At 37.0% G+C, this 25,579-nt stretch overlaps 1 protein-coding gene across 1 annotated transcript; it reads right to left on the bottom strand.

Moving 5' to 3' along the window:
• Window positions 1-4,925: 4,925 nt before the first annotated feature.
• Window positions 4,926-15,820, bottom strand: LOC130808408 (succinate dehydrogenase [ubiquinone] iron-sulfur subunit 3, mitochondrial-like). The gene is made up of 5 exons (XM_057673884.1): window positions 15,421-15,820; window positions 14,499-14,559; window positions 12,697-12,946; window positions 6,046-6,284; window positions 4,926-5,304 (listed from the first exon to the last, which is right to left on the bottom strand). Exons 1-5 carry the CDS (start codon window positions 15,818-15,820, stop codon window positions 4,926-4,928), a joined length of 1,329 nt encoding a protein of 442 aa, XP_057529867.1.
• Window positions 15,821-25,579: the final 9,759 nt, after the last annotated feature.

Genomic DNA, 25,579 nt, shown 5'->3' on the forward strand with positions numbered 1-25,579 from the left:
CGCATTCTCATACGGTGAGCTAGATGAGGAAGTTTACATGAAACAACCCAAAGGGTTTGTTTTGAAAGGACAAGAAAATAAGGTGTGTAAATTTGTTAAGTCATTATATGGACTTAAACAAGCACCAAAACAATGGCATCAAAAGTTTGATGAAACTATATTGTCCTTTGGATTCAAGTTGAATCTAACGGATAAATGCGTTTATAGAAAATTTGATAACCATGGAAACGGAGTTATCATTTGCTTATACGTGGATGACATGCTCATCTTTGGTACTAGTTTAGTACATATCCAAGAGACAAAGGATTTTTTGTCTAAATCCTTCCAAATGAAGGAAATGAAGGATATGGGGGAGGCCGATGTGATCTTAGGCATAAAGATCAAACGAGATGGTGGTCGTATTAAGCTCAGTCAATCTCATTACATTGAGAAAGTGATTAATAGGTTTAAATTGCAAGATTTGACACCAATCTCAAGCCCCATGGAACAAGGTATGAAATTTACCAAGCATACCGGAAAACCAATTTCTCAACTAGAGTATGCAAAGATCATTGGATCTTTGATGTATGCTATGACATGTATAAGGCCGGACATAGCATTTGCGGTTGGTAAATTGAGTAGATTTACTAGTAACTCGGATCTCCAACATTGGTTGGCGATAAGGAGAGTATTACGATACTTGAAAGGAACCATAAATTATGGTATAACTTATAGTGGTGAACCTCCTATTTTGGAAGGTTATTCCGATGTTAGTTGGATCACTAAGGAGGAGGATAATTCTTCAACTAGTGGTTGGGTTTTTGTTTATGGGGGAGGTGTCATTTCTTGGGCTTCCAAGAAACAAATGGTAATAGCAGATTCCACTATGTCTGCGGAATTCATTGCACTCGCCTCGGCGGCAAATGATGCGGGGTGGTTAAGGAATCTCATGTTTGAGATACCTTTGTTGCCAAAGCCAATTTCACTGGCGGCAATTCATACGGATTGCACAACGACTTTGGAAAGAGCTTATAGTTAAGTGTATAATAGTAAGTTGAGACACTTTGCTCTTAGACACAGTCTAGTGCAATATCTTATCATTCATAGGGTCACAACTCTTGACTATGTGAACACCAAGTTTAATTTGGCTGATTTTTTCACTAAAGCCACGAGTAAGGTTTCAATTGAACAAGCGTTAATTGAGATCGTTTTATGTCAATAAAGTTTAAAGGAAAGTCCTAATTCACACACAAGTAGCATTGTGTCTTGAATTCAATGTGGTAAAGTCCTTTAAAGTCTTTGAAAGCAACAAGGATGAATGACCCATAGTTGCTTTAGACCGTGATGACAAGGTAGTCGCTTAAGTTCTCAAGGTCAAGGGTTGAAGAGCTCTTGGTGGTATCCTATCACGGGGATATGTTTTACGTATTGCGAACCTACCTATATAAGTTTGAAGTTTTGGCCGCTTTAAGTAGTCAAGATTGGCATATCCGACTATGATAAACTTATGAATAGATATGCACACGGCCCTATATAATGTGTCAAGGTAAATGACAATGTGTTATTGGTTTTGTGTGTATTTAACCTTCAATTGGTCAGATGGTCTAGTTGATTCAATTCGTAGGGACATCATTCTAGTTCGATCGCTTGTGAAGTGTTTTATACTAGGCGTTAATTCAATCCGTAGGGACATTAGCATTTATGCATGAAACAGAATTATATACTTAATGTGTAAAGGAAGAAGGAGGTTCGTTATACTCTAAATGGGGGAGGATTGTTGAACATTTAGAGTATAGAGACTTAGATTTGTATATACTACATACTTAGTATAGTACTGGGACTAAAATAGATATATTATAAGTCCAATTAAATGCCTCAAAGAATTTGATGAATCATTACTTTGATTCATAAGTTTTGTTTGATGAATCATTACTTTGATTCGTAAGCTTTGCTTGGTGAAACATTACTTTGATTCATAAGCTTTGCTTGTGAAACACTTTTGTTTCAAAATGAGGTATTGTTTGATTCATAGCTCTATAAATAGAGGTTGCATGCCAAGGGACATTCCATCCCATCTCCATATCATTTCTTATTTCTCTCTTAAGAATACTCCCATTCTTGTTCTTCCTTTCATGAGATAATATTGAGAGAGTAATTAACTCTCAATATCATCAAAGTTCTTAATTCACCACACTACTTGTATTTACTATTGCAATTTCCTTGTGCTAGGATTTGTTGTGTAGATTGTATCTCATTGTGAATTTCATTTTATCATCCCAAGCACCATTGTGGGAGAAATATCACAATAGGAAAATGCATGAACGCCTTCTACTCATATCAAGTTATCGAGCAAGTTCTTTGATTATCGTAACCATATCTTCATCGTCTCCTTGGTGATTCAACAAGAGTTCAAAGCCATATACAAAGGATTACAAATAGTGTAGATTTATCTTGTAACACATATTTGTAATACATCATTATTGTAATATCTAATTGATCATAAAAAGGAATAGAAGATGATGTGGTCTTTGTAGGTTGTACATTATCAACCACATTATCAAGTTTAATATGTTGCTCACGTTCAAGTCCTTCTCCCTCATCACTCAAATCATCATCTTCATAATCTCCCTCATCATATAGTGGGCTAGAACTTGATTCGGTTCTAAGAGAAATACTATAGGTACTTGTTTAATAATATATTTTTGTACTAGTACACCCCATATTCCTAACAAGAGCCCACAAAGCATTTATTGAGTACTCTTCATCAAGTGGCACCACAGTAAAGGTCGATTGGCTAGTAGGGTATTTCATGTTTAATCTTAATTCTACCATATGTTTATCAAATCCACACACTTTATACAACAACTCAAGAAATTCACAACGAGACATATCAATTGTTACAACAATTGGTCTTAAATTTCCACCATGATATCTTAGTAAATTATGAGTTTCAATAATAACTCCATCCCCTCTACACACCATATCACAATCCATTATTTTCAAAAGTTTATAAAATTACCTCAATTAGATCATGTATAGAAGCAAGTATGAATAAGTTCAACTCCTGCATAAGAAAAAAAATCAACATTACTACAAGAAATTCAAACTCCAAAAATTCAATGGAAATTAGTTAAATGACCCCAAATACTCACCTTTTACTAATCAAGTTCAACAATGAAACTTAAAATGAAGAAGAACATGAAAATAAGCTAAAAATGAGGAAGAAGCTGAAGGAGGATAAATAGGATTTGGAAGAATTAGGGCTTGTTTATAAAAGAGGGAAATGACAAATGAAACGGAAAGAGGGAAATGACAAATGAAACGGAAAGAAGTTACTGGATTTGTATTTGGGCAGAAGAAAACATTGTCAAAAACAGCGGTTTTTTTTTTTTTAAAAGGCTTACCTGATGAAAAACGCTTTCATGGCAACGTTTTTCCTTAATAGCTAAAATGCTATCCTTGATAACGTTTTCTCCATCTGCTGACCAAAACCCAATCCCCAGCCTAATAGGGTACAAAAACGCTGTTAAGGGCAGCTTCTTTCTTTAAGCTTATTTTTCCAAATACTTTGGGGTTGCACTCATTTAGCTAAAGAGAAAGGGAAGTAAAGAGAAATAAAAGGGAAGAAACTCTATTTGGGAGGAAAGGGAAGGAAAAACAAGGGAGCCAAGAGTTTTCCCTTCAAATATTTCCAACTTTGGTAAAAATCATACCTTAACAAAAAACAGTCCCGTCAAATCTCCTATAGAGATTTATTTAAAAATAAACAATAATTGTATTTATTTTTTAAAAATCATCCGAAAAATACTAGAGGTGTTCCTTCGGGTGATCGGGTCGATTTCGAACGGATGTCATTCGGTTCAGTTGTATTTCGGATCGGTTATTTTTCGGATGCGTGTTAAGGCGGGTCACACTCGGGTCAGGTCGGTTAGTCACGGTTCGGTTGAAGATCAGCTATTTGAGCTATCGGGTTAGCATCGGTTCGATGTTTCGTATCGAGTAGTCAATCAGTCTCGGATTATCATCGGTTAATAATTGATTCGGTTTTATCGGGTATAGATCGGGTTCAGGTATTATTTTCCAGTAGAATTCGGCTACAAATTACTAATTACTATAGATCGAGTCAATATCAGATTAAGTTGTTAGACATTTTCTAATTGATGATAAGATTCCCCTTAGTTAACACAAAATAATTAAAATGCAAATCAGTTAGTGATTATTACTTTGTTACTTTTACTTGTTTGACTGTAAATTAAAATTAAAGTTTTATCATTTTTCATCTAAATTGATTAAAAATAGTTAAATAAACATTGACCATTAATTATTAACTCTAAATATATGAAATCATGTACGTATAAAATTTAATTTATTAAAATTTCTATTACTTCATTAGATTAACTAATAAGATGATTGAATATGAGTCGACCATACTTCTATGTTAAAAATTGGTTCAGGTTTACACCATTTCAATTAAAAATTCATAACAAGTTTGGTTTTGAGCATGATTCGGGTCGGATATGACTCGGGTCGGCCACTATTAGGTTATGGAAATCTCAGTAACGGTTATATATCGATTATAAAAATCAGTCGCAGTTTGAGTTCGTTGGGTTCGATTTTACGATTTTTGATTGTAAATCGGTTCGTGCGCAACTTCGGTTCGGATAATGTCTGTTTGATAAACCTAAAAAAACCATATTTTCAGATCGGTTAACTTTCGATTTCAGTTCGGATTTTCGGATCAGGTCACATTTGAACAGCTCTACCCAATACATAAATATTGGAAAAGGTTTTTTCTTACTTTCAACTATTAACAAGTTTAGATATTTTTGAATGTTTGGCATCGTAAGATATAAACATAGATTAAAAAAAATTGGAAATCATTATTTGATGAGAACGAGTCCTATAACATGAAAACAGTTTTTAGTACACTTAACATACAAGTTCTTTTAAAGGCGCACAGAAAGCTTATGTCGAGCCCTCATAATGTTAATAGCAGAAGCAGGATCTAAGCTCTTAGGACACGCTGCAGTACAATTCTTGATACTCCTGCACCTGTCTAATTTCTTACCATCTGCCAATAGAGCCTCCAATCTTTCCTCCGTGTAATCGTCTCGACTATCAGACACCCATCGATATGCATTAATTAAAGCTGCCGGACCCAAATATTCCTCTGGATTCCACCAGTATGCAGGGCATGCTGTTGTACAACAAGCACATAATATACACTCGTATAATCCATCAAGCTTCTTCCTATCTTGAGGCGATTGTCTATACTCTCTACCGTTCTCTGGTCTCTTCCTTGTCTTTAGCCATGGTTCAATTGACCTACAACGTGCTTTCATTGGAGTTTTTGAAAAAAAAAGGCTACTACCTAATTATTAGTTAATCTGACCAGATAAAAATAACAACTAATTAATTAGCTAGCTATTTAGAAGATAATATATATAAATTAGTTGTTTCTCGTTATTGTTTATTAGTGAAAACATAAGTCAATTATAAATTAATAAATACTACGCATAGTTATAAATTTTTAGTGTGGACATAAAAAGCTTACGCATAGTTATAATATTTTACTTATTCAGATACAACACCTAAAAATGTTCAAGAACGTCTTATTTCTTTTATAAAAAAATTGTCGACCCTCATTGCACTTTGAGCGGCACTTTAAAAATGAATCTAAATCTTACAATGATAAAGCACATTTACACCTTATGACAAGGTAAAAGCTGGCCTGATCTACTGATTGGAAATAAAATGAACTTAAGGCCTAAAATATGAGGCAATTAATGTTAAAAAATCTAAAATGAAAATAAGTCAAAAATCAAGTTAACCTGATCTATAACATATTAGGTCAAAACTGTAATTTTTGACTATTAAATCGGTTAGATTTAGGTCAAGCAGCTTTTGACCTGTTTACATATGACTAGAATTCAAATTTGACCCAATCTGATCTAGGTCTAAGCACACTACTTTTGAAATCTACGCCCAAACGAGAGTGCTAGATTAAGCAGCATTAAGATTGTCAAATGAATTTGCAATAAAATAAAGGTGATAGATATTAATTACTTGTATTGCTCATAGAAGTTGGTAAGATCAACGACGAGATCCTTTATAACAAACATATGTGGAAGGGGAGTCAAAGTGGTAGGCTTGGTAGTATCAGAATCAATGGGTTTAAGGCAAGCAACAGTGTTAAGGCCATCAATATTCATTGAGCATGACCCACATATTCCTTCTCTGCATGATCTTCTATAGCTCAAACTTGAATCATCCTCTGCTTTTATCTTTTGCAATGCATCTAAAACCTGTACAGTATCAGTGTGAGACATTACGTACACTTCCTCTAGTTATCAACACAAATACTTTATGTAATCAAGTGTACGGCATTTTTATGTTATGATAGCAAAATTAAGAAATCAACTAACCGAGCCTTATGATATTGTTAAACATGTAAAATGTGTGCTATATGTTCCTTGCTGTGCATCTAAAAAATGTATTTATAGGTACATGAGATTAGGGCCTTAAATAACCCTACTTAAATTAGGCCCAAATATATTTACAAGTATTCTAATAAATATTCGGCCTAACACCCCCCCTCAAGTTGGAGCAGGCGGATCACAAATGCCCAACTTGTGAAGTAAGTATGAAAACTGACGTTGTCCCAAAGCTTTAGTAAAAATATCAGCTAACTGCTCACTAGTATAAACATGATGAGTAATAAGAAGTCTCTCATGAATCGCATCACATATATAGTGACAATCAACCTCAATATGTTTTGTTCGCTCATGAAACACAGGATTTTGAGCAATATGTAATGCAGACTTACTGTCACAAAACAACGTCATGGGAGCAGAATGATCAACACCAAGACAAGAAAGTAGACCCTTAAACCATTTGAGTTCGCAAGTAATGGAGGCCATAGAACGATATTCAGCCTCAGCAGACGACCGAGACACCGTATGTTGTTTCTTGGTTTTCCAGGAGATGGGAGAACCACCAAGAAACACAATCCAACCCGTCAAAGAACGTCGAGTGAGAGGACAACTGGCCCAATCAGAATCACACCAACCAGTGAGACGCAAATCACAATTTGAAGGAAGAAGAATACCTTGACCAGGAGATCCTTTTAGATAGCGCACAACACGCAGTGCTGCGTCCCAATGCTCCACACGAGGAGCGTGCATAAATTGTGCCAGAATATGTACCGCATATGCCAAATCTGGACGTGTGAATGATAAGTAGATAAGACGGCCAACAAGTCTACGATACTGCTCCGGATCAGACAAGAAGTCACCACGAGCAAGAGCCAAAGAATGATTCTGTTCAATGGGAAATTGAGATGGCTTAGCACCCAACAATCCAGTCTCAGAGATTATATCCAGTGCATATTTACGTTGACATAGCAAAATCCCGTCATCATTACGGGCCACCTCAATCCCAAGAAAATATTTCACGAGCCCAAGATCTTTCATATGAAAACATGTACCTAGATATTTTTTGAACCCTAGAAGAGCACAAGAATCATTGCTCGATATGATCAAATCATCAACATAGACAAGGACATTCAGTTGCACAGAAGCTTGTCGAAAAGTGAACAAAGAGTAGTCAGAGTATGATTGACGGAAGCCATATTTTTTTAAGGAAGCAACAAGTTTGGCAAACCAACATCTAGGAGCCTGACGTAGACCATATAATGATTTCAAAAGACGACACACCTTACCACGTGTGGAAGAGAAACCAGGAGGAGGTTTCATATACACCTCCTCAGCCAAATCACCATGAAGAAAAGCATTATGAACATCCATTTGATGCAATGCCCAATTTTTTGCTGCTGCTACAGCCAGAAAAGTACAGACTGTAACCATCTTTGCAACCGGTGCAAAAGTCTCATTATAATCTAACCCCTCAACCTGATGATTACCAAAGATAACCAAACGAGCCTTAAGTCTCTCCACTCTGCCATCAGCATGATATTTGATTTTATAGACCCAACGGCAACCAAGGGCTTTCTTACCAGGGGGAAGTTCCGTCATCTCCCAAGTATTATTGTCCTCCAAAGCTCTAATTTCTTTCTGCATTGCCTCTTTCCACCCGTCATCCTGCATTGCCTCGCGAAAAGTGCGAGGTTCATGACCAGAGAAAACAGCAGCAAGAAAAGTGCGATGTTGCACAGAATAGTTGTCACAGTTAACATAATGAGCAATAGGATAGGGAGTACCTGAGGAGCCATCAGAACAGGAAGAGCGGGAGGATGAACCCTTACTAGTATACCGGTGTACGATAATGGCACTAGCAACATAGTCACGAAGAAGAACCGAAGGGCGTTTCTCACGCATACCCCGACCCAAAGTATCATTACCTTGTCCAAGAATTTCCTGAGATAAATCATGATCTGTAGAAGTAGTATGGGTCTGCTGCCGAGGGCTACTGACTTGCGGCTCTACGGGTTGGGAAGAGGAAGAAAAATCACTAGGCTGTTGTGTTTGTGGGCTGATTTCGGTGGGCTGAGTAGTTATGGGTGAGTTTAATTGTTGGCTTATGGGCGGTGTTATAGTAATAGGGGGCTGATTGAAATCATCATGCAACAAAGGGAGAGAATGTGCATCAAAGTGGTCATTAGATAAGGAGATCTCATTATTTTGTGAAAATGGAAATTCATTTTCAGAAAATTTAACATCCCGCGTAACAAATATATCTCCCGTCTCTAGATCATAAACCTTCCAACCCTTTTTGGTAGCTGGATAACCCACAAAAACACACTTACGACTGCGAGGTGCAAACTTATCACCCCGCGCTCGTTTATTATGAGCGAAGCATAAACAGCCAAATACCCTTAACTCATCAAAATTCGGGGAAGAATTGAAAAGCATTTCAAAAGGAGTCTTATTATTCAACAAACTTGACGGAGTACGATTAATTAAATATACGGCCGCCAAGATACATTCCCCCCAAAAAGAAATAGGTAGATTGGCTTGAAACATTAGTGCACGACCCACATTAAGAATATGTTGGTGTTTTCGCTCGACCCGACCATTTTGTTGAGGTGTACTCACACAAGTAGTTTGGAAAATAATACCTTGTTTAGCAAAATAATCCTTCATGCAATTAATTTCAGTACCATTATCACTACGAACACCCTTAACAGTCAAATCAAATTGTCTTGTAACCATGGCAAAGAAAGAATTAAAAGAAGAATAGACCTCAGTTTTATTTTCCAATAAATAAACCCAAACACCACGAGAATAATCATCCACAATTGTCAAAAAATAAATGGCATTACAAGAAGAGGGTGTAGTATAAGGACCCCATAGATCACAATGAATTAGTTCAAAAGCTCTACTAGCGTGATGGTCACTAATGGGAAATGGATCACGAGTTTGTTTGGCTAAGGGACACACAACACAGGTTTTATTCAAACATTTTGTTTTAGAACTAGAACTAATAGTAGGAACAAACTTGAGAACTTTGTCAGATGGATGCCCCAAACGACGATGCCAGAGTTCAAAATTAGACAAACCCGCAACTTTGACCACACACGCCGTAGGAAGATCGCGAAAGCGGTAAAGGCCATCCCGTCGCTCACCTGCTCCAATCAGCGTCCCCGAGTATGGGTCCTGAATTGCACAAAATGTATTAGTGAAACGGACGAGGCAAGCGTTATCATCAATAAGGCGAGACACAGATAACAAGTTACAACTCATACCCGGAACGTAAAGAACATGAGAAAGAACAACATGAGAAGAGAGTCGAACCCTGCCACTAAGTGTGGCAGAGACACGCCGACCATCAGGAAGACCAACCGTCCATTCAGAGATACGTACAACATCAAATAAACAAGAATAATTACCCGTAACATGATGTGATGCGCCACTATCAATAATCCAATCAAAACAAGAATTCTTACCAATCATACGATCATCAGAGGCATTGAGCAAAGAGTGGACCTGGGAACCCGTAACAGTAGGTTGTGTAGGAGGCCCATAATTATGATCAGAATTAGAGACATGAGATGCAGTAGGTCCAGAAGAGGCATCTGACCCAACAGCAAAAAGAGTGGAATTTGGCCCACTTGCATGAATATTAGAGACATGAGAATGCAGCCTAGAAGAATGCACCCCATGTGGAAGAGGCAAAATACCCGCAGCACTGATAGCATGAGCATGGGCACTTGGACGCAGCTGGGAGGCAGAGTGAGAGGAAGAAGAAGAGTCCTTCGAACCATATTTTTCATACCACCAAGCAGGCTTCCCATGAAGTGCGAAGCACCCACTCCGATCATGACCCCGTTTTTTACAGTAAGAGCAAGAAACAATAGACTTGTCCACAGCAGGTTGCGACTTCGGGCGAGAGGGATAACGAGTAACAGGGATTGCAAACACATGAGTATCAACCTCCTGTGTCTTCATGCGAGCCATGGCACGGGACCGTTCCTCCTGAAGGAAAGTTTGGTAGGCCCGATCAAGGTCCGGGGAAGGAGTTTGGGACAAAAGATTCGTACGGACCGTGCCGTAATTATCATCATCAATACCAAAGTAAAATTGATGCAGTTTTTCTTCATCACGATCTTTACGAAATTTTTCCACAACATCACAAGTACATAAACCACAACTGCAATGAGGGAGGGGTTTTAAACGTTCAAGTTCATCATATAGACTCAAAAGTTTATTATAGTAATCTTCAACAGACATGGATTTGAATTGTCGACATTCAATGATTTGAGCCCTAAGTTGTTGCAAGCGAGGACCATTAGCGACGCAATAACGTTTCTCAAGATACAACCATAAGGCACGAGCGGAATCATGAAAAGGAATAGAAGAGGCTACGCTAAAATCAAGAGTACGATTAATCCATGACACAATCATTGAGTTTACAGTTTCCCAATTAAGCAATTCATTTGAGGAGGTCGGTTTAACAATAAAAACCATCAACAAAGCCAAATTTGCGACGAGCTTTTAAAGAAAGAGTAATAGCGCGAGACCAAGAGATGTAGTTATCACCATTAAGAAGAACATGAGAGATAAGATTACCCGGTTGATCGCCGGTACCAAGGTAGTATGGAGAAGTGACATCGAGGACCATAGAATCAAACGCGGAAGTTGTAGTCATTAGAAGAACAGTAGCAGATTATGAAGAACAATCAAAGAAGATGAACAGTAACTGGGAGAGAAAAATTTAGGGTACGTGTTTAGGGTTAGGGTGAAGAAACTGATACCATGTTAAGCATGTAAAATGTGTGCTATATGTTCCTTGCTGTGCATCTAAAAAATGTATTTATAGGTACATGAGATTAGGGCCTTAAATAACCCTACTTAAATTAGGCCCAAATATATTTACAAGTATTCTAATAAATATACGGCCTAACGGATATGTTATACTCCCTCTGCCCACATATTTATATTTCTTTTCATTTTAATTTATCCTACTGATTTATGATCACATTCTCCTTCTTTTAATCTGATTTACAAACATGTACTCTCCCCTTCTAAACCATTTATTTCTATCATTAACCCATTTTATTGTCTCAAATGCCGATCCTTCTATTATTCTAATAGACTACCTCTCACAAGAACTCCGACTCTCTTAATGAGAATTGTGAATTCAATATATGAATGTGCTTTAAAAGAATTACCAAATATTTCAAACTTACTAGTCTTTTATCATATTGTCTACCAAGTCATATCTAGAAACCAACCCAACTAATATATAATACTTCATATATTCACCCACTGATAACCAAATTTATAATTTTTACTCGATAAAATCCCCAACTAAAGCGAATACGTAAGATGCAAAGTCCATAAAATTACACATATGCATCGTCATTAGATAGTATTTGACAAAATAAAAATTATTTAAAAATAAAGAGTTTGATTTTTTGATATATGCATGTTATCCCTGCTTGCCCGTTTTACAGGATCATTAAAATTGTATGAAATTGAGCTAATTTTATAATTTGAAAAAATTATAGGAAACTACCTCATTTATTGGTTTATTTGCCAAAAACTATCGACATAATTAATGTGATATATTTCTCTACAAATGACTACCACTTAATGAAAAATATTAATTGACCGATACCTAATGTGATATATTTCTCAATGACTACCCCTTAACGAAAAATATTAATTGGCCGTTAAGTTTGAGGACCACTTAACGAAAAATATTAATTGGCCGTTAAGTTTGAGGATTTGCCAATTTGAAAGGTTAAGTTGCCAAAAATCTCATTAGTCCTCGTATGTTAAAATAATTAAAAATTAAAACACATAAATTAACAAAATAAAAATAAAAGATATTTGACGTCATTTTAACCCATCTTAACGATTTTGTTTCAAAAAAGGACGTCGTGATTAACTAATGGGATAACTCTTTCGGAAATCCGGTCGAAACAATTACTTATTTGCCTATTTTTCGACATGTCAATCGAAAAAGATATTTAACGTCATTTTTACCCATCATAATGATGAATTTTCAAAAAACGAACGATCGTAATTATCTTATGGGATAAAGTTTTTTGGTTTACATATCAAAAAATGGGTGAATAAGTTCTTTTTTTGACATAGTTTTTTATCCAAACTTTAAAAAATGAATTTTAAGTTGCAACGTGGCATTTGAATTTGCAAATTAAATTACTTTTAAAAACTTAACAGAATTCATAAATCTAAATAATAGCAAGAAAAAGGGATTAAAAAAAAAATAAAAATAAAAAAGAATTCATACCATAGGGCCAGAAGTAGAGAGGTCGAGGAAGTAGGACTGAAGAAAAGGCTTATGATTAGGGAATTGAGGATTCCATCTATATATCCTAAATTCTTTCTTCCCTTTCCCTCTCAATGATGTGGACTGTTCCAAGGCTTCTTTAGCATGAGTCTGTGCAGCTGGGTGGCCTTCCAACGTTGGGAAGGATTCATTTCTAAATTTCTTTACTCTTCCTATTACCGCTCTCTTCAACCCATCTCCTGTAATCCACCTTTTCAGTATCTCCTAACTCTAATTAATCTTGCTCTGGAGATCATAAAAACTTTTTGACATTTTGATCTGAGGTTAGCTGATAAGCATGACTATGCACTATCGAGCAAGCAGCTGATCATTATTTATTAACATTCTCAACGATGTGCATGACATTTGGCTGTGCCTTATGTATGCGTCAACACCTACGTGCTTCATTTTAAGTACTTGTACATCAAACCTCTTACGTTTCACCCAATGCCAAATGACTTTATTGTTATTTTTTTCTTTTCATTATAATATTTACTAAATTAAATATACAATCTAATTTTGTTTTATAAATTTTATAAATTAATTTTAATGGGGTAATTTCATGTGGTAACCTTGAATTTTCGCCTTTTTCATGTGGTAAACCTACAAATCTTTTTTAATATGCTTACCTTGACCTTTTATTTTTTTCCACGTGATATACAAAATGAGAGTTTTTTTTTGTTAACTTTATACTATGTTTATACAATGTAACGACATTTTTTTTCAAAAAAAACGTCGGGATCACTCGAATTGACCATATATTTCGAAATTCGACCGAAGTAAATACTTAATTTAACCAAAAACTTAATATTTTGTCTACCACATGAAAAATTTAGAATTTCAAGGTCATCATGTGGATTTAAAAAAATATTTGTGGAAAATCCAAAAACTCAATCACTACGTAAAATTTTCCAATTATTCTATTCTATTAGGGTAAAATTAACTTTTTAAGTTATAGTTGTACGTGATCTTTGTTGAATATTAACTTAAATGATAAAATTTGTTGAAAAATTAGCATGTTATAACTCCAAAATATTGTTGTGGAACTCAAACTCAACAATACTAGCTTGCTTAAGGAAAACGAGTCGAGGCGGTCGTGTCTCAATTGTGTTGGATTCAATTGGATTTTTCGAATCGAGTCAAATTTTGTAGGTCGAGTACTAAATCAATTACAATGAATAGCACATACGAGAGTATTTTGGCTCGAGCCTGTTTAAGGTGTAATTTTTATAATTTGATTAGGAATCATTAGGGGCAGAGCAAAGGCTACAGAGGCCCTATTTACTTTTTGATCTTTAGAAAACGAAGTCTTTCATTAACCATTGATGGTAAAATACAGACGAAAAATTTTTGCAAAATTTACGATGATAGGTTTTGAACTTCTAACCAACAATATCATAAGAAGACGAGTCACCAACTGAGCTACGCTTAACTGATAAACTATATGGAGTTTGTTAACATATGAGGTCCTTGTTGTAACAACTCAGCTTAGTGGTTGACCAAATAAGACAGGTCATCATGGGGTTTATTAACCTGAAGAACTCAAATCTAAAACCATTGACAATGTTCACCACGGGTTAACTTACTCAAAGCATTTCGAAACTCAAATCATAACTCGCAGGAAGCTCACAAGATCTAAAACATAACTGAACAACTAATTTTAAGTCCAAATATCTAAACCAAAATCCAAAATAATTCACAAAAACAACTATGAAAGTCCAAGATAGTCAATGTAACCAAGGTTGTTAGAATCGGGATTCTACGTAGGATTGAAATCAACTGGTGGGATCGAATCGTAGGATTGGATTGTAGGATGGAACGATCCTACAAATTTGCAGAATTAACAAGTTGTATTATGTCTATGTTTATTGGTTTATCATTTTCAATTTAAAAAAGCATTAAGAACCCATACATTTTCTTAAGCTTTTGCTTTAATTTTAAAATACATACATATTTAACCTTTTTAATGCCTTTTTTTTCTCTATTCTTAATGAAATGACAAAATATATATAAGATATACACTATACATAATATATATATAGCAAAAACACACAAAGATATAATAATAAACCATAGTAAGCCAAAAAGAACAAAGATACTATCAAAAAAATATTAAATTAGTAGTTTTGACCGATCCTACCAACGATCATAGCCGATCTTAACGATCTCCACGATCCTAGCCGATCCTAGTCGATACCAACAACGATCCTGACTAGGGGTGAAAGTTTAGTTTTTGGTTTGGATTCGATACAAATCCAAATCAAACCGAATAAATTTTTGTTTTGATATTTTTAGTCCAAATCCAAATCATAATATTTACGGATATTTCATGATATACCACTGAGTTTCTTCGAAATTCACCATATACCACACGAAATTTTCTAATTCACCATATACCATTGAGTTTACGTCCGTTAGCACAGAATACCATTAATGACAACTGCCGTTAGTGTGCCGTTTGTGGTAAATTAATAATTCACCATATACCATTTACTTTTTTTATTTTCATCAAATACCATATTTTTTTAAAATATACCCGTTGGAATTATGATAAACAAAAGAAGTGTCATATAAACCAAGTAGTTAACATGTTGTTCAAATACAACTTGACAATAAATAATGTTCACCAAAAAAATGACACTAAACAATGCTAAGTAGCAGCCTTTCTCTTCCCCCTAGTGTTGCCTTGCTGTGAAGAGGAAGCTGCATGTGTTGTCTTCTTTGATGATGCCTTTTTTGCCTTGCATGTCACTGCATTGTGGCCTAGTTCTTTGCATAGGCTGCATTTGTTATTCTTATGCCTCTTTCCTTTTTTTGCCTCATGAGCAGCTCTTCTCCTTTGCTTAGGTGGTCTGCCAGCATTTCTTTTCCCTTGGGGTGGTGCAATTTCTGGCACATCTAGTGAAGGCCAATGAGTTGGATCAGCCATGGGGTGGATGTGGTCTCCATAAGTGAGTTTGTAAGCAGCCCCATTGTAGAAAGGTGAGACAAAGTCCCTAGGATCAAGTCTCTGGTTGTAAATGACCCTTAGCCCACGCTTGCAAGGGATCCGTGATCCTTGCCATTTCCCACACCCACAAGTCATATTTCCAAGGGTGACAGGGAACTTTACATGGCCATCCCTCACCTCAAACTCTCCACCACCAGCTGCAGTGACATGGCAGAACCTAGAATCATCAGTCCTAGTCGCCAGCACCCCCTTTGCATGCTCTGTTAGATCATTAGGTTCCATGCTTACTGCTTTATCGAACCTGGAACCCATCCTTTTCATGCACCAATTCCTGACATCTTAATTATTCAAAAAACAGTAAGCAATAACAATTTTTTTGCATTTAAATAAGCAAAACAGGGACACAAATTTACCTTCCAGCAATGTCAACACAGGCATATCCCTGTTGGCCTTTGTTATTGCATTGAATGACTCCACGAAGTTTGTTGTGTTATGATCACAACAAACTGTCCTGTCAAACATGTGCACACTCCACTGCTCTTCTATATTTTTGAGATAGTCATATGCTGCTGCATCAAAATCTTTTATCTTGGACATAGCTTTTTCAAAAACGTACTCATTGTAGGCATTTGCCGCAATCCAAAACATCTTATGAAATGCTGCCCCACCCCATCCTGCAGCCTTGCAATTTGAGTACAAATGCTGGCAGCATATTCTCCTTGTAGCTCTTGGGAACACCTCAAACAATGCTGATTCAACCCCCTAAAAAACAAGACTAAGTTAATAAACAGCAACATAATCTCAAATGAAAGACAAATAAGAAACTTACCCTCATCCTGTCACTGATAAAAGTCCAGTCATCCTTCTGAGATTCATACTGAGCAAAAAAGCACCTCAAGTTTCTGAAAAAATAAGTCCAGGAATCTATGCTCTCTGTGTCAACAATCCCATAGACTAACACAAAGATCTCATTATTCCCATCTATTGCAACTGCAGTGAGCATAACCCCTTTGTAATACCCACTTAAATGTGCACCATCTATTCCTATGATAGGTCTACAACCACCTAAGAATCCTTTCACTTGAGCTGCAAAAGATATGAAACATGCCTTAAATTGCAAACTGTCAGTCCATGTAACCAGAGCATAAGACCTAGGATTTGTGGACTTTATCATTTCAGCATACTTTGGAAGAGCTAGATAGGATTCGGCAAACCCACCATGTAATTGCTCCCTCGCTAAACTCTTCACTTTGTATAACAATCTCAACTTCACATGGATCTTATACCTTTCCATGCACAGCCTCTGCAATGAATCAACTGGGACATCTAGGTTTGCCTCTAAGTCTTGTATCAAATGTCTGCAAAGCCATGCTGAAGAGACCATAGGATTCTCTTCCAGCCTCCCACAAGTTGCGTGCTCTCCATCTAGCTTCTTTATGTCCCAACTGACTTTGTCCTTTAAAACTGAAGCATGAATCCTCCAAGCGCAATCCCTTATCAAACACCTTGCTATGTACCTCTTACTGTCAACATGGTCAACTGAAACAGAGAAGCCCTCTTGTATGCAGTAATCTCTGAATACATCTAGAAACTGGGCTTTGGTTTCAAATATCAACCACTCCTCAAGCACAATGGATCCAAATGGTAATGGAGACCAGATTTTACCATTTTTGTACATTTTGTCTAACACATGAGACCCATCTAAGTAATCCTCAAAGGTCTTCTCATGTATATTATCACGATCATCTTCTTCTCTCACAATGTACTCATCCTCACTGTCCAACTCCATATCAGAATCAGCCTCAACATCAGAAGCTTCATAATCATCATCTTCACTATCATCAGAAGGCCAGGCATCAGACTCAACATCAATTTCTTCAACCTCTCTTTGGGTTTTCTTTCCCCTAGTGTTGATATATCTCCCTGCTGCAGTTTTCTTGCCAACATCAAGGCCAAACTTAACAGCAGTGCTTCTAGGCACCCTCCACTCTTTGGGTTTAAGCCTGGTTTGTTCTTTGGGCTGGGTTGCTTGGCTAGGCTGCTGTTGGGTTGACTGTGCAGGGGGTATCTTCTTCTTCTTTGGAGTAAGCTTTTTCCTTCTTGGAAGGTTACTTGGTTGAGATGGTTGACGTTGTGAGGATTGAGGTTGTGAGGGTTGAGGCTGTGGGGATTGAGGTTGTGAGGGTTGAGGTTGTGAGGGTTGAGGCTGTGGGGATTAAGGTTGTGAGGGTTGAGGTTGTGAGGATTGAGGTTGTGAATCTCCTGGGAAAACCTCATCTGTTGCTGGGGTAGCAAATACTCTTACATATTCAATCCCATCATCATCAACATTCAGAACAGGGACCTCTACAGCCACAGTATATGCCTGCTGGGTCAAAAGTTGCTCCTCAGCTTCTGCTTCCTCTGCCATCCTTCTGTTCTCTTCCTCCATTAGCCTAATATTTTCAGCCCTGTTCTTCAAAGTTTTTGCCCAACTAGCTTCTGCAGACTGAAACACAAGGGATGGTGTTTCTGTCTCTTCTATAAACACTTCAATTTCACTATTCCCTTCATTCCACTCCCACATTTTTAACATTGCCCCATCATCAACTAACTCTAACTTACGATTTGTTCTAGGTTTAGTGACAAACAGGGTGAAGTATTTAGGGAGATATACATTCTGTTTCACTGAATCCTCAAACATATACTCAATTAACTCCATCAAATTGGTCTTATCAGTGTCATCCACCCTCACATCAAAAGTACCCCCTGGAGCACGAACTAACAACCACAATGAACTCATCCTAACAACAACATTTACCAACAAAACATTACATCACAATCCAAATTATAAATTGCATCAAAAACAAAAACACATCACTTTAGCATAATTCAAATTCGCATGCAACTTATCACACTTAACCCTAACCCTAACTCAATTTTGCAAAAAAAAATACAAAATCAGAACTCGAAATGCAAATAGATAAGGATAGGTACCTTGCGTATGCCTAATCCACCGAATTAGCGAACTTTGTGCGAAATTCAGTCACGACCACCTGTGTTTGGGTTCTAAATCACTTCACAAACTTGCAATTCACTTTACACAAATCGATTTTAAGGAATTTAAGGATTTTTGATGGATTTTAAGGGTTTTAGATCAATGTAGACGAATACAAAGTTTCTTGAATGGAGAAGAAGAAAGATAGAGGATCAGTTTTTTGAACAAATACGCTGTGTTTGGGGAATTCAAGCCTAACAATGGCGCCAGGTGAATGCGTAAGGGCATACTGGTAATTTACCACAAACTGCACACTGACGGCAGTTGTTATTAATGGTATCCTGTGCTAACGGACGTAAACTCAATGGTATATGGTGAATTAGAAAATTTCATGTGGTATATGGTGAATTTTGAAGAAACTCAGTGGTATATCATGAAATATCCGTAATATTTATAATCCAAATTGAACCGAACCGAATTTTAAAATATCAATCTAAATTGAACCGAATAGACTGAATTATACCGATTTGTATATTTTGCATAGAAAATCAAATTTGCATGTATTGTTTCAAACTTATTCTTTCTAAAGATCCTAAATAGATATTAATAATTTTAGGGTTTTTAATTTAAACAATTAAACTTTTAACAAAAATCTGAAAATAAGGGCAAAAACTCAAACAAATCAAATGGAAGATATAACATGCCTTTAACATTTCGGTTTTTTTGGTTTTTCGGTGTTGTTGGACCCTAGTCCGAGTCCAAACCGAACACTGAATTATAATTAAAATTCAGTCCAAACCAAACCAAATTTAAAATATAGTCAAACTAAATTACTTATTCGATATAGTTTGGTTCGGTGTTTGGTTTTTCACCAAATTATTACACCCCTAATCCTGACTGATCCCATCAATCCTATGCACGATCCTGATTGATTCTGATCCTATGCACGATTCTAATCGTTGGCACCGATCTAGGTCGGAGGATCATACGATCCTACGATCCAAATTGCGATTTTGATAACCATGAATGTAACCAAATCTATTACACACTTACTAAAGTCCAACACGAACACTACAATTTCTATACATACTCAAATCCAAACTAACATCGAGGTATACTCTAATCACCTCTAATATCCTTTATTCTCGGTTGGTATCGACCTGTAGTCAATCTAAAAGATAGAAACAATAGTGAGTCAGATTTGACTGAATGATTAGAAGCAATCCAAAGCAAAACAAACATGATAAATCAAAATAGAAGATTTAAAAGCAACATCAGTCTTAGATCTTTGTGCACACTAGAAGTCTAGTTGAGAGGAACATCCATAGCTCTAAGACTATGCACTCTCTAGTGAAGCTAGTCAATATCAGAATGACAACTCACCTTAGAAAAGGGAGTAGGGGACAATGTTCCTCAACTTTGTCAATGACCGGCTCGTAAGCCTGATCCATTGACCATATCACAATATCAGTATAATCAGTCATAACAAATTTGTTTCAATAATTATCAATTGTAAAATAAGTTTGATGAAAGAAATCATTTTCAAAATAGTAGTCTAGCCAATCCCCTTAAGGGACTACTACTAACCGAAAATGTCGCTTTAGATAGTCACAACTGGTTCACTTTAATCAACTAGAAGGCTCCTCGACGATGTCGTCTCCAGAAGCATAACAATAAACATAATATCACCACAATGCGATCGATGCTACTATACTAACATACAACTCATTACATCTTCTCCTATGATTGTGGGTTTAAACCAAAATTCTATTCTAACATATCTAATCATTAAAGAGTTGTGCGTTTTTAACTCAAGCCCTAATACGTCATCAAGATTTATATTCGCAATCTAAACTTCTTTACATTCTTCTTAATATTGCTCACTTTCAGGATTCTCTTTAAATTTCAATTAAATACAATTGTGAATATTCAACCCTAAGTCCAAAAGTCCTCAAAAGAATTTAATAACCTTTTAAAGAACATGAAATCATCCATAACCTACCCATAACAAATATTTTCACCAACTTCTTAATTTTAATGTTAATAATTTAATAATAATCATCAATATTCGTCAAACTTAATCCAATGTCTATAATCCTCTATAAATCAATATTAAAATACCGAAGGTAGACATTCAAACCTATAATCACCAACGTGCATAAAAAAAATCCAATAATGCCTCATGAACATTACATTATCTAATATTTACCAATAACCAGCATTTTCTCAATAAATCAATATTTTCAACATCAATTAATCGCATTTCAATTAACACAAGATCCATCTCTTTTTAATTGAATATTGTACAACAACTCTTAGGGTAGGTTAACAAATCTCATGTAACAAGAGAAGATAAAGAAAGATTTGATGAGGATAAAAAAATAATGTCATAATCTTAGGAAGGAAAGGATGTTGCATGTATTAATAAGAGCAAAGGATGTGAATACAAAGACAACAAAAGAAGGTTATTAATACCTCTTGAAACTGCCGACAAGAGAGCCAAAATATGGAACCCAATATGAAATTTCGCTCAAAGAAATCGGAGGAAGGAAAAAGTACGTGATTTGTTTCCCTTGTATTGTTACCTCTCATATACCAGGAGTAACAATTACCCTTTCATTCATTTTTCTCTCTTCACCCATCTCTCCACTCTCTCTCTCTCTCACATTCAACTCTAGCTAACAACATTTATACACGAATGAAAATATAAGGTACTGTAAATTCTCTTTCTCACTTTCATAATATTTTTGATTTTTTCTATCAATTTTTTTATCATGATTTTTTTATTATGATTTTCAATTTTCTCTTCATCGACATTTATTTTCAAACTCTCTTTCTCCTGGCCAAACACCCTATCCAATGAAAAAAATATGGTGGATAAATGCGAGAAGTGCCAAAAATTTGGCTCCAATATCAACACACCCTCTAATGAGTGAAATACCTCATAGTGAGCATAAATTATTTTACTAAATGAGTCGAGGCTGAGCTGTTTGCTACCATCACCTCTAGGAAGGTCGAAAAACTTATATGGCAACACATCATAACCAGGTTCGGGGTACTCATCGTACTAACAATGGACAACGGAAAGTAGTTCGACTGTAACACCGTACAAGATTATCTCAATGACTTCAAGATCAATGTCGCCTACTCCTCGTTCTATAATCCTCATTGTAATGGCAAGGCCGAGGCAGCTAATAAGCAAATCTTGAATGGATTGATAAAAAAACTTAATGAAGCAAAGGGTACATGGTCAGAAGTCCTATACGACGTGCTATGGACAATCAGGACTAGTCCTAAAGAAGCAACATGCCAAACCCCATTCATATTAGTATATAGAACATAAGCTTTACTCCTAGTAGAGATTGGCATGCCAACCCTGTGCACTCAATGCTATGAAGAGGCTGAGAACAAAGAGTCAAGGCTGCTAGACCTACAGCTCATTGAAGAAACAAGAGAGGAAGTCGCTCTGAAAATGGCAGCCTATCAAAACAGGGTGGCCAGGCTCTATAAGAGGAAAGTCCGAAACAGAACCTTTCAAGTAGGAGACCTGGTCCTGAGATATGCCCAAGCTGCTCAGATTCGAGATCAGGAAAACTTTCTAAAACATGGGAGGGACCTAACATTGTGACTCATGTTTTAGGCCATGGGGCTTATAAGTTAAAAAAGCCTGGTTAAGAAAATTTTCAGACACAACTAGAACTCTAGAGTCTTAAAAGAAATACTTTGTGTAATTCTGATGTAATCTAAATTTTCTTCATGTGATGAATGTAATCGTTTACTGAAACAAATCGATTTCCAGCAATTTTGATTATGTACAAACTGTACTGAGGATACCAACCCAACCTGCAGATCTACTTTAACCCTGAAAATCTAGGAATAAAAGCCCAGAATATTGTCCATTAGAAGAACCAAGCTAGTGAAATTTATTACCTTAACCTTGAAAACAAAAGTTTTTCAATTAAGAGAGACCCTAAAGTCCCGAATGTTATCCAAAAGAGGAATTAAACCATTCAACGCTAAGAGACCTAGGTAATTCTGGCTCATTTTCCTTGGGTCGAACACTTATCAAGAAAGTTATCTAATACCCTGGTAAGATCATTTCATATCCCAAATAGACTTTTGCCATCCTTGGGCCAAACATCTCTGCAGGAAAGTACCTATAATTCTCTAAAGAAAATGTTTTCGGATCCAAAAAGTAGAGGCTAATAATCCTTGGGTCAACACTCTTTAGGACAGTCATTTTACACCCTGAAGAGATTGTTCCAGATCCCAAATAGATGAACATGATCCCCAACATCTTAGACTTCTAAAACAGATAAAGTTCAGAAGATAAAGAAGTCTAGAATAAGGGGTCGAACACTCATTCAACCTGTCTAGATTAAAGTTGGGCAATGTTTAGTCAATCAGTCAAGATTATACCTCTTGAAGGAGACAATAAATACAAATAACATACTATCAGCTCATATCCTTTAGCTTAGCCCCTAAAATACATGAGTTAGGAGGCATAGATTGGAATAGTACTAGATACAGCACTATAACAACATAAGCAAAGCAACGGAAAATTTTGAAGTAATAACGCGAAAACAAGCAAAACAAGACAAAGGAAACCAAAAATCTAAAATTTCTTCCCATTCCTTTGATAATTACAATAAAGCAATGTAAAAATTTACAAAGGCAAAATACACATTGGTAAACAAGAAAGCCATATCTACAAAATATACGAAGCAAAAATACAGCAAAAAAGAATCTAGATATTGAAGCACCAAGAGACTCATTACTTAGGAGGCTGAGCAGAGGAAGGACTTGAGGAGGCCGATTTCTGAGATGAAGGCACTCCTCTTGGGATTTGGAGAAGAGGGTCACTCTTTCTCAAAATATTTACTTTACGCTCAATTTTAGGGGCCTGGAAATGTCGCCTCACAGAGCTCCAGTCAAAGCCAGGCTATCGAATGAAACAAGCGTTTAGCATCATGATCCTGGCCTTGGCAACAACGTCTTTCTGGTAGAAGGATGCAACCTTAGCGACCTGCTCGTTGTGATTTTTATGTGCAAGATCAAGAGCGGTCCTGCTTGCTGCAAGTTCCTCCCTGGCACTATCCAGCTCAAGTTCCAGGCTTTTAGAACGAAGAATAAACTCATTGACTTGAAGCTGGAACACCTAAAGGTCTTTCTCCACCCCAGAAAGACGAAGCTGATACCCCTTACACTGTTCTTCAAGCTCAGAGACCCTTTACTCAGCATGATCAGCCCTTGCAAGAGCATCTTTGAAGATAGAGCTTGAAGCTCGAATACATGCAGGGACTGAAGAGAAGGTCCCACCCATAGGAAGAGACCCAATGGATTTCACCAAGTCTTGCACAGCCTTGAGTTGATATTGTAGCTGATCTTCGAGCCTAGAAATAGTCTTTGCCTTCGCTGCAAGCTCCGACTCAAGATCAGCCACTTAGTATCTCAGCACACTTGTCTCTTTTTCTTTAGCAGACATGAAGGAGGAAGACTCTTGTAACTGTCTCTATAGAGCCGCAAGTTGAGATTCTGATGCAGCTTGGCTTCACTTTCGGTCAGACAGCTAATGAGTCAAGAGCTGCACTTCCATCCTGAGACTTCCCAGCTCTGCCTCATGCCTTTCCCTCTGCTGACTCACCTCTAGTGTAAGTTGGCAGCAAATCTCTTCAAAATGGTCACACCTGCTCACCTATTGTTCCTTTTCTTTAAGTGCGTCTTCCAAGAGAGACGCATCTCTAAGGTGAGCAGCGTACAAGGCCTCCACCTCAGAGCATAGCTTCGCATTAGCCTCGTTCTTGGCAAACACCTGGGCTTCAAGATCTTTTATTCTTTGAGTGAGCTCAAGAGGAGTTGTTGCCTCAAACAACCTCTTCCTCAGCTCTTCAGCTTCCTCAATAACTGTGGGAAATCTGGACTTCATATCTTGATATTGAGTTTCCCTAAGTTGGAGGGCGGCCTAGGTCCGAAGGTTCTTAACCCTCGACTCATTTAGCTTCTCCAAAAGGTGCAGTCGTTCAACATGAACAGCTGCACCAACTTGCACAAACTGACTTCGAAGAGTCTGAAAGAGAAAGTGCACTTAAGTTACACGAAAATAGCGAAATAGAAGTGAAAACTAGTCAATTAAGGACAGAGCAAATACCTATTTTATAACATTTTCTATCTAGCTCAAGGAGGGGGCAACTATCACCTCCTCCCCCTCCACTACCAACAGCCCAATGGGCTCATAGGCCTCCTCTTCAGGAGGATTAGACCTGAGAAGGGAGGCGATCTCCTCCTCGGTGACAGGCTTGGTCAACGAAGAAGCGCCAATCTCTCGCCTCAAATCTACATACATCCTCTCTGAGAAACAAAGAGATCAACATCAGCAGAACAACCCCAAAAACAAAAAATCATCCCACCAAGGTTAAACCATGCACCTAAACTAAGCAGAGAGGGGATCGAAGCAGTTGTTGGCCTCTGCTCTACCATGGTCGCAACCTTACCCTTGCCTCTTTGACGCGTGGTTCGAACAGAATTAGGAACAGGGGTCTCAGTAGCAACTTGAGCTCTAGATCCTCCAGGGGAGCCATCACAGGCTCTGAGGCAATAGCCTCGAGGGTTACATCGTCCCCTGTGGACTCCCCTAACTTAGCATCTACCTAGGCTACATTAGGGGGGCTGCATAACCAAACAAAAAGGGGAAGTCAGCCTTGAATACATTAGGAATTAGAAAAAAAGTCCCCTGAGGGAGTTATACCCAGGTTGGTATATTGAACTAGGTCTGTGAATTCTGCTGGAAAATAATAGGTAGAAAAAGTGAGTAAAAGTCAAAAACATCGAAAAAGCAACCAAATAAAATGAATCATGGAATTTTAATATAATTTTTCTCCCACGGATTCTTTCTTTTGTAATTGTTCTTACTTAAACCA

The sequence above is a fragment of the Amaranthus tricolor genome, chromosome 3 (genome assembly GCF_026212465.1).
Source record: "Amaranthus tricolor cultivar Red isolate AtriRed21 chromosome 3, ASM2621246v1, whole genome shotgun sequence".
Classification (NCBI taxonomy): domain Eukaryota; kingdom Viridiplantae; phylum Streptophyta; class Magnoliopsida; order Caryophyllales; family Amaranthaceae; genus Amaranthus; species Amaranthus tricolor.